General features: G+C 41.7%; 1 protein-coding gene across 1 annotated transcript in view; it reads left to right on the forward strand.

The window, feature by feature from the left end:
• Window positions 1–7600, forward strand: part of LOC308298210 (endothelin receptor type B-like) — an 8420-nt gene extending 820 nt beyond the window's left edge. The window contains exons 2-9 of the mRNA XM_080741766.1: window positions 294–885; window positions 1305–1511; window positions 2034–2161; window positions 3207–3408; window positions 3948–4100; window positions 5123–5256; window positions 5711–5819; window positions 7494–7600. Coding sequence (XP_080597892.1) covers window positions 418–885; window positions 1305–1511; window positions 2034–2161; window positions 3207–3408; window positions 3948–4100; window positions 5123–5256; window positions 5711–5819; window positions 7494–7592 — 1500 coding nt within the window. The 5' untranslated portion in view covers window positions 294–417 and the 3' untranslated portion in view covers window positions 7593–7600. The remainder of the gene's footprint in view (window positions 1–293; window positions 886–1304; window positions 1512–2033; window positions 2162–3206; window positions 3409–3947; window positions 4101–5122; window positions 5257–5710; window positions 5820–7493) is intronic.
• Window positions 7601–11062: the final 3462 nt, after the last annotated feature.

Genomic DNA, 11062 nt, shown 5'->3' on the forward strand with positions numbered 1-11062 from the left:
AACTAAACTTAACTAGACTAATGTGAACAACTAAACTACATTTGTGAGACATTTAGACTGTGTGTCTCGGTTAGACACAGCCTTTGACACGATCCTGGTTTGACACAAATTTTGACCAGAAGGTCAACATTCCATAAGAAGGCAGACAGGCTCTATTAGCTAATTTCCAGCACTTGTGCAGAAGACCTGGGTTCAAATCAGGGATAGAACAGGAAAGTAACATGTAGTGCAACTTTAACTGGACTGATGTAAACAGAGCTAAACTCCCTTCCTCTCTCTTCCTCTGTTTACAGGACGTTCCCACATTACCATAGAGTCCAAACATCCTCTAGTTCAGAACCTCCAACGGGTCCTACATCTTTTACAACCACATAGTAGAACCTTCTACAACAAGTTCTGGGACCAGCGACCTCCAGAATGCGCTCCAGCATTAAAACGCACTCCCTACTGTCACCATGGCGACTGATGCTGATGTGGCTGCAGATGGGCCTGGCTTTGATGGGGCTGACCAATCCTGTCCAGTCCCAACAACACAACTACAACAACAGCTTCTCATTGGATATTTCTGCGGCCGAGCTGATGATGTCAGACATGCACCCTGCCTTCCAGGGCACCGACTCCCCCCTGGGGCTGGTCGTCCAGGTCAGCGACCCAAAACGAGAGCCCGAGCTGGGCCAGGAGACCAAGGACGTGTCCTTGCTGTCGTCCCATGGTGGGAGCAAAGTGGAGCCCAAGCACGCCAGCAAACACAAACACAAGTATGGACGGAAGCACCAGTCACACTCTTCCCCCACGTCTTCCTCCCGTCCTTCCCAGCCCTCCTCTTCCTCTAACGCCTCTGACTTGAAGCGCGTGCGTCATGTGGCGCACCCTAGATGCCTGCAGGTAGGTCTGTCACAATCATTACCTGATCGTAAAAAAATTGAGATAATCACAGTTGTTTTTCATATAGTTGTCATCATCGTCATAATCGTTTAAATGCTAAAAACAATGTTCATACATTTTCAAACATTTAAAAAAATAATAGACAATTTGCATAGAGTATTTCCACTATTTTGTTAATATTTTTGAGTATAACATTATTAGCCTATATGTTATGATACAATCTATTTAATAGTACAATAGTACATAGTAATATTTAAGTTATTTTTCATAACTGTCCTATGAAAGTTTTTTATGAAGCCTAAAAGGCAAACAGAAATGTAATGTTTATTTATATGCCAACACATTTCAACTGTTAATTGCATGTATTTCTTAATGGTCAACTAAAAGGCCATGACCATGACACTACTGTCTGCCTGCAGGTGACGTCTATACAGGTGGCGTTCAAGTACATCAACACAGTGCTGTCGTGCGTGATCTTTGCCGTGGGCATAGTGGGCAACGCCACGCTGCTGAGGATCATCTACCAGAACAAGAGCATGAGGAACGGACCCAACGCGCTCATAGCCAGCCTGGCGCTGGGAGACCTCATATACATCGCTATCGACATCCCCATCAATGTCTACAAGGTAAGGACAACACAGGCTATGGGACGGACAGACAGACAGACAGACAGACAGACAGACAGACCGACCAGTGTTGTTTGTATCTGTAGGACAGACAGGCAGGAGACATACAGACAGAAAGACAAATGGAGAGAGAGAGAGAGAAACAAAGAGAGAGACACACAGAGAGAGAGAGAGAGAGAGAGAGAGAGAGAGAGAGAGAGAGGAGAGAGAGAGAGAGAGAGAGAGAGAGAGAGAGAGAGAGAGAGAGTCTGTGTGAGCAAGAGATAGAGCTGGTGAGTGCTACAGAGATAACTGCACTAAAATAACCTGCAGTTACTATCATCGCACATACACCGACAAAGTCACACATGATGATGTGACACATACACACACAGATAGTCTGTATATTTATTTTGTATTCCCCACTGCGTGTGTGTGCGTGTGTGCGTGTGTGTGTGTGTGTGTGTGTGTGTGTGTGTGTGTGTGTGTGTGTGTGTGTGTGTGTGTGTGTGTGTGTGTGTGTGTGTGTGTGTGTGTCTGCAGCTCATAGCGATGCGCTGGCCGTTTGCAGACAGCATACTGGGGTTGTTTCTGTGTAAACTGGTTCCATTCCTCCAGAAGGCCTCAGTGGGGATTACTGTATTCAACCTGTGTGCTCTGAGTGTGGACAGGTAACACACACACATGCGCACTCATGCACACATAGACACATACTACACACACGACAAACACACAAGTCTACTGTAGACAATGATCACCCAAAAGTTCAAGCAAGGTTAAAGGTTGATTTTATTTGTCATGACGTGAATTTTAAACTGAGCAGCGTATAAAAAACTGCAGCATCCATGCTGCCATAAACATGGAGGCATGACATTCTTCTCATTTAATTTCACTTATTTATTCAGGAAGGTCAACTGAGAGCAAGTTCTCTTTTACAACGTAACATACTGTGTAACAGTACAGCAAGGCAGAACAGTGAGGCGTATAGTTCACCACTCTACCCGCTTCTGTAGTCTTTGCATTGGTTCTGTCATGCTGTTATTCTTTTTTTAAATATATAAATAGTTTCCATCAAGTTAAATTTAGATGTCACCACATACAGGTATATATAGGCGGAGATCTCTGATTGTCTGTATAGACTACAAACTAAACCATTAAGCCTTCCTTTCCTAATGTCAAATCTTTATATCATGGGTCTTCAATACGGGTTCCGGGACCCCTCTGGGGTCCTAAAAGTTACTACAGGGGGGCCAACAAATCCTTGTGTGATACTAGGAGCAATGTTTTATTTATAATTACAAAAGCAGATCTACAAACTCACAACGTGTCACACACTGTGATATATTGTGAGCTTGTATAGTAGATCGTCTATTTTCAATGATTTGTTGTGGAGGGAAAAAAGTGAGTGGAGCCAAAAGTCAAGTTCACTATATATTGAGTTTTTTAAGTTGTTATATGTCTGAAAATACACATTAACATGAAACCACAAACATGTACACAAACTAACACTGACGATAGTGCTGTCAAAGTGTATGAAGCTATCTATGAAATCTATGAAAAGGTTTAATCTGCAACACAATTTGATGTAGAAGGCTCCAATTTATTATGTTAGATATGCATTACATGTCATATCCTATATATATTATTTACATGAAATATGTTTCATAACATAACATTGTATTTATTTGTGTCTAACATTGTATATGTTTACGTCAGATATCGTGCGGTGGCCTCATGGTCCCGGGTGGTGCACGGCCCCGGCGTTCCCATGGCGATAGCGGTGGAGATCGTGGTGATCTGGTTGCTATCGGCGGTGCTGGCCGTGCCGGAGGCCATCGGCTTCGACATGGTCACCTTCGACTACAATAACGTCTCCATGACAACCTGCATGCTGCGGCCGCACACACCCTTCATGACTGTAAGTGTGCGTGTGTGTGTGTTTATAAATAGGCCTAGCTGCCAGTAGAGTTAAGTCACACAGTTCAGACAACATGCTGTTACACACGGCTGGTAATGATACACACTACACAGTACTGCAAAGTAGTAGAAAGTACAGTAACTACATTCATTGCTCAAAAACTGTGTGTGAGTACAGTTTTGAGGTACAAAACTGTACCTCAAATCTACTTTATCTACTTTACTTGATTTTATCAGTTTCTTGATACTTTATTTTACTTCTGCTCTAGGCCTATACACTACAGAGGTAAATATTGTACTTTTTACTCCACTACAATAATTTGATAGCTTTAGTTACTTTGCAGATTAAGGTTGTTCACTTTGTCCACCACTGTGTTTTCCTGTGCATGTAAATGTTGTCATGGTGATGTGAAGGTGTTTTTGTGACTGTACTCATAGAGTTCTATAATGACATGATGTGGTTGTTGTGTCTGTGTTCCTGTGTTCTGGCTTTTTTTTGTGACCGTATTATTTGTGTGTTCCTTCCTGTGTGTGTTACAGTTCTATCGGGACGTGAAGGACTGGTGGCTGTTGTTTCTGTACTTCTGTGTTCCTGTGTTGTGTTCTGCTGTGTTCTACGGTCTGATGACATGTGAGATGCTCAAACACCGGAAGGGAAGTCTGAAGATCGCCCTGAGTGAACACCTCAAACAGGTACAGATACTGTAGAGTAGTGGTTCTCAAGTAGTGGTTCTCAAAGTGGTTCTCTAAGGGTGTTCCAGGGGGTCCCCAGCTAAATGGTATAATATAGCATCAATTATTTAGAATGGTTAGGGAGCCTGCCTGGGGAACCAGTTCCCCTGGTTGTCCCAGGTTCGATTCCCGGCCAGGATAGCAATGTCGATGTGTGTTCCTGAGCAAGACTCTTAACCCCTAATTGCTCCCCCCCTCGCGCTCCTTGTGGGCTGCACTGGGTTCAGCTGGGTTAAGCTGAAAAAAAGCAGCTGGGTTGGGCTGCGATACCCGAATTTCCCTCGCGGGAGGAGTAGGTAACTATCATTTGAAAAAGAGCTGCTGTACATTCTCAAATTGTGATGCATTTTGAGCTTTTTTTAACAACACAAATCTCTTTTATGGGATCTGTGGCACAAGTTATTCTTTCTTCAAATGGGAGTTGGCGACCTACTATACATATCAATTTAGTTGTTGATAGTATATAGACGGAGTAGGCAAAGACACAGTACCCAGACAATTTATTAACACAATAAGTAGTTGGTCATCCTTCGGGCATGCGCAGCTGAGAAACTACCTCTAAACCGAGTTAGATAGAATACTTTATTGACAGATTAAATTGTATATTTGTATATTTGGTTCTGGGTTTGTCTGGGATCCTAGTTTACTGAGGCACTACAGTGTCTCTCTATGTACTGTGTGTGATTACCTTGTTTATTTCGAGTTGCTCTGGATACGAGTGTCTAAATGCCTAAATTGTAAACGGTTCCTCTCTCTGTCTCTGTGTAGCGTTGTGAGGTTGCTAAGTGTTCCTCTCTCTGTCTCTGTGCAGCGTCGTGAGGTTGCTAAGTGTTCCTCTCTCTGTCTCTGTGCAGCGTCGTGAGGTTGCTAAGTGTTCCTCTCTCTGTCTCTGTGCAGCGTCGTGAGGTTGCTAAGTGTTCCTCTCTCTGTCTCTGTGTAGCGTCGTGAGGTTGCTAAGTGTTCCTCTCTCTGTCTCTGTGCAGCGTCGTGAGGTTGCCAAGGCGGTGTTCAGCCTGGTGTTCATCTTCGCTCTGTGCTGGTTTCCTCTGCACCTCAGCAGGCTGCTGAAGAACACAGTGTACAGGTCACATGATGTACACCGCTGTGACCTGCTCAAGTAGGTGCACACACACTGTATACACACGCACATACTCTCAGATCATTTCATTCACAAAGGCAATTCATAGTGCTTTACATAATGTAGATGTATGTAAAGGTATTGCAAAATAAATAGACTAGAAGATAACACATTTTCAAACAAGTTCAATGAAAGATGCATAGGAACAATGCAAGTTAAAGAGAAAGTAAGGCTCTACTCTATCAGCAATACGTTTCTATTGATCCGGAATGTTTTATTGTGTAAGATCATTTATCATTTCTATACAACATGATGCTGTCATAGTGTTTGTTTTCAATCTGGGAACAGTTCTTTTCTGTACAATAAATGTGATCTATCTACAGCTATGAGTTTTTACAAAATGTGGTGGAAATGAAGCAGTTTAATATTATTACTTTCAGTAGTTTGAATGTGAATGTGTCTTATGTGAATGTGGTCTCCTCTGTGCTTGTAGTTTTCTGCTGGTGTTGGACTACTTCAGCATCAACCTGGCAACTGTCAACTCCTGCATCAATCCCATAATACTCTACGTCGTCTCCAAGAAGTTTAAAAACTGCTTTAAGGTAGTACTGTGTGTGTGTGCGAGCGTGCGTGCGCGCATGTGTGTGTGTGTGTGTGTGTGTGTGCGTTAGAGCCTTAGAGGATGACATTTTGATGAATTTTCACTCCTGTCCCGTCCCACTCCCGCAGAAAAAATCCTGTCCCATCCCAATCCTGGGCTAGAGTGGGGAAAAAAATCCCATCCTGTCCCACTCCTGTAAAATGACTCCTGGTCCCATCCCGCTCCTGGTCAAAATCACTCCCGTTCACATCCCGCTCCCGAAAAAAATATAAAAAAATAAAATCGCGCAGATGTTTTTTCTATTTTGATCCATATTATATTTGATATCATGTTTATTATTATATAATGTATAATCTTATAATGTTCGCAGTTCAAAGACCTCACTTTCCTGTGCAATTTATTTCTGCGATTTGATGAACTGGTCTGGGATGATTCCCGCTCCTGCCCACTCCTGTTGATTTTCAATCCTGTCCCGTCCCAATCCTGGCATTAATACAAATTTGACTCCTGTCCCACGGGAATCCCGCGGGACCCACGGGAACGGGAATAAAATGTCATCCTCTAGTACTGTGCGTGCGCGTGCATGCATGTGCATGTGTGTTTGTCAGCAAATGTCAAAACAACAAGATTAATCTTAGCATGAGTCATGTTGACGAGGCATTGGAGTCAACGTGACGTTCAAACAGCATGAGGCGGGGAGATGGAAAAGAGAGAAAGATGGTCAGATAGCGGAAAATCAGGGAAAGACGAGGGAGCGGATGAGAGAATGAATGATTAAGTGACCTTTTGTTTACACTTTAAGGAAGTGAAAGGAGGGAGAGGGAGAGAGGGAGAGGGAGAGGGAGAGAGGGAGAGAGAAAGAGAAATGTGAGGAGAGAGGAAACAATAGGACAGAAGAGAACAGAACAGAACAGTAAAGGCCTATCCATACTGTCTCCGAACTTTTCATCTGAGAGTTCAAGCGGTAACACTTACTATAAGGTACAAAGTAATACACTTAGTTAATTAACACTTTATTCCTGATTAACTAATACATCAGTTAATCATGAATTCATCATGAAAAATCATCAAGTAATGTTGGAATAGCTATTACTTAACTAACTTAATCTATCAGTAGTTAAGACTATGTTAGTTAATAGTTAGTTAACATCAACCATGTTACAGATGGTTTGTAGATCTGTTTTTTTCTGGTCAATTCTATGTCAATTCTACGTTCAAGCTTTTCAAACTCTAATTCGGGGTAATGCTTTTCAGAAGTTACGAGTGATGTCATTTTGTAGTTGAACCGGGCCTTTCTGACGAAATGTTTGGTGGACGGAGACAGCATGGACAGCCCTTAAGGAGCTGACATAGATAGTGTGGGAGTTCTGTTCATGTCCAAACAGTTAGAAAGGTCATGACCTCTGATACAGTGTTTGTGGACAGAGAGAAATACAGAAGTGTGTTTATCTAACTGATCTGTCTCCATCTCCTCTGTCTGTCTGTCTGTCTGTCTGTCTGTCTGTCTGTCTGTCTGTCTGTCTGTCTGTCTGTCTGTCTGTCTGTCTGTCTGTCTGTCTGTCTTTGTCTTTGCCTCTCTCTCTCTCTCTCTCTCTCTCTCTCTCTCTCTCTGTCTCTCTCTCTCTCTCTCTCTCTCTCTCTCTCTCTCTCTCTCTCTCTCTCTCACTCTCCCTAGTCGTGTCTGTGTTGTTGCTGTTATTCTGAATCTCTCAACAGCAGTATACTCCCACTGCATCATGGGACCAGTCTGCAGTACAAACACCCTGACCACTGACACCTACACACCTGTGTGTGTGTGTGTGTGTGTGTGTGTGTGTGTGTGTGTGTGTGTGTGTGTGTGTGTGTGTGTGTGTGTGTGTGTGTGTGTGCGTGTGTGCGCACGGTGCATGCGTGCGTGCGTGCGTGCGTGCGTGCGTGCGTGTGTGTGTGAGATGAAATATCATCATTGTATTGTACTATATTCTATAATACTCAAGTGTTTTATAAACTATTATTGTACCATTGTGTTCATTTTAACAGTCTTCAAGCGTTGTTTTTAATGTGTATGTATCATTAAAAATTGCATTGTAAACTTTAAAATGAACAATTTGTGTGTGTATGTGTTTTCCTATCACTTGCAGGCTGCCTCTACCTGCGTAAATGCTGTAATGACATGGTAGGCATTTGTAGCATAATCACACAATATACCTTCTAAAAAATCCATTATGATGAAATATGAACAACAAAAATAAGATAAACATGTCTCAGTGACTAATTTTCATCTTCTAGTTGTGGGCTCGCCTATAAGGCGAGCACACTTTAGATATTGTCATTATTTATTTATCTATCAGGCAATCAGTAGACGGAACTTCGGTTCCTTTCTACTCCTACATACCTAGTGAGAAAATGAAAATAAAAACATCAATGTGTTCAGTTTACAGTGGCGAAGTGTGCTATTATTTTTTATAGCAATCGGCCAAATGGTGGCGCTGTAGGAAGCCTTCGAAAGTGCGATCTTTTGAACAGGTATAGCTCATGCTGTGTTATACATACAGCCATGAAACCTGTATACACTTATGCGTCTCCTCATGCCGAACAACTTTTACCCTCTAACTTTTGACCTCTGACCTTTAGGTCTCCCACAATTCGGAATAATATGAAAAACAGTAAAAATCTATCTCCTCCTGGGTTTTTTCCGTTACGCGCACGAAACTTTTTTCACATGAACTTTGGACCAATACGGTCAGATTGATCAACCAGATTTTTTTTTAAAGTGAAATATAAATTTTTAATAATTCAATCAATATTGCGGTTTTATGCAAATTATTCTTCGGCCTCTAAATCATACATGCAAAGTTACACGTTCATGGCATTTGGCAAAGATGTGGAGGGTTAGTCAAAGTATCACTGAAACCAATTTTATTCCAATCGGCCAAAGGGGGGCGCTATACGAAGCGTTTGAAAATTCAAACTTCAAACGGGCATAAGTCATGACTTGTTTTGTTTGAAGACATGCAACTTGTTACACGCGTGCTTTGACTCGAGCGGAAGACATCTGTGTCGTTGTTAAGTAAGCTCCGCCCTTCGATTTTCCGCCATATTGAGCAGTTTGTAAAACGCGTAAACCCGCTTTTATTCTGGAATTTTCGCTCCACGTGCACAAAACCTTTTTTATGTGAACTTTGGACCGATATCTAAAGATCTGTCAGATCGGATTTCTTAACATTGAAACATGCTTTTTTAAATAATTCAACAATATTGCATTTTTATGCAAATTATTCTTCTGCCTCTAAAACATACATGCAAAGTCACATTTTCATGACAAAATAGTGTAGAGGGTTAGTTCAAATATCACTGAAACCAATCTTACCCCAAATGGCCAAAGGGGGGCGCTATATAATTTTGAGCAGTTTGTAAAACGCTTAAACCCGTTTTTTATTCTAGGATTTTTTTTGCAATTTGCATGAAACATTCTACACGCAATCTAAGGACCTTTATCTAACATGCCTATGAAGTGCACACAAAAAAATTATAAAATAATAATAATAAATATAGCTGCAAGCAGCGATAAAGTGTCCAAAGCCAAAAACACCTCAAATCATGAACACAGCCTGGGATGTGCGTGAAATCTTGCAAGCACATTCCCAATAGGTCAAGGAACAGATACCAACCTTCTCACATTGGCCTGTTATAGCGCCACCAGCGGGTCAACTTTTGCATAACACATTTTTGGAACAAAATGGACCAATCTTTGACGTCAGTAACGTCAAAGAGAGCACTGCCTGCGATCTTGACATTTTGTGCTTTTATAGCCATTGTTTTCTGGCTTGAAGCGAGCCCACAATTGTTTCGAAGGAACAATATTTTTCTAGTTTTAGTGTAGGCCTGACCAGACTGGAGATGATGGAGAAGAACATAGGATGTTTGCCATTGGGGTGAAAAAGGTGCTTATGACATCTAGTGGCCTAAATGAGACATGACAGCCTTCACCTAGTGTCATCGCCCTACTATTAGTCGGGGGGCATTAAGGATATTTCGCGCTAATCAGTCTAAAAGTGCAACATTTTGCACAGATGTAGCTCAGGGTATGCTCTAATGATTTAGCTATAGGGTGCCCGAGTTGGCGACCTTCAGTGTCGCCACAGCGGCCAAATCAAGTTGGGCTCCCATTGACTTTCTATACAGGAGGAAAATACCCAGAGAAATCTTTTTTTCTGGGTATTTAAGTAGGATCTGAGGGGTCTAACTAGGGGTTTGTCATGATGCTGAATCCATTGCAAGCCTTTGTTTTGCACAAAAAACATTCCTTGGGCTATAAATGGCCTCAGAAAACGATGCATGTATGGGTGAGCATTCATGTTAGTCGGAGGCCTTAGGGTTTTTTTTTTTCTCGTGCTAATCAGTCTAAAAGCGCCAAGTTTTGCACAGATGTAGCCCAGGGCATGCTCTAATGATTTAGCTAGAGCGCCCGAGTCGGCGACCTTCGGGGTCGCCACCCGCTCCAGAAAACACCCACAAAACTCTGAAAAGTGATGACTCATCACTTTTCAGCACTAAACCATCGTTTTCTGGGGCCATTTCTAGCCCAAGGAATGTTTTTTGTGCAAAACAAATGCTTGCAATTAGGGGTGTAATGATACATTTTAACAACGATACGATACGCATCACGATACATGGTTGACGATACGATACATGGACGATATTGTTTCATTCATGGCGATACGATACGATTCGATTCAATGATTTAAAATCGATATAGTAACTATTTAGCAAAGACATTAAATCTGTGTGAAAGTTGTGGATAGTGCAGGTTTTTAAGGGAAACATGCATTATTATGGATATAAATAAGTAAACACAGTGATTATCTGCCAAATACATGGACATTGTATATTGACAAATTTGCACCTTGACATGAACCCAGAGATTACACACATTTATCGATAGACCAGTGTAGTTATATGGAAAGGAAAAGTAATTAAACCCCTCTTTTTTAATTTTAGTAGGTAGGTAGGTTTAGTAAGTAGGTAGTATCGATACAATCGATTCTTTGCACTGCCGATTCGATAAGTTACAAAATAAAACGATGCGATTCGATTTTAGCTGTTTTCATTTCGATATACTTCGATTTTTTAAGTTAAAAACGATATTTCGATAGTTACTATATCGTTACACCCCTACATGCAATGGATTCAGCATCATGGCAAACCCCTATAGTTAGACCCCTCACATCCTACTTAAATACCCAGAAAAAAACTGTTTTTTCT

Source organism: Nannobrachium achirus (genome assembly GCF_963921795.1).
Source record: "Nannobrachium achirus genome assembly, chromosome: 14".
NCBI classification, from domain to species: Eukaryota; Metazoa; Chordata; class Actinopteri; order Myctophiformes; family Myctophidae; genus Nannobrachium; species Nannobrachium achirus.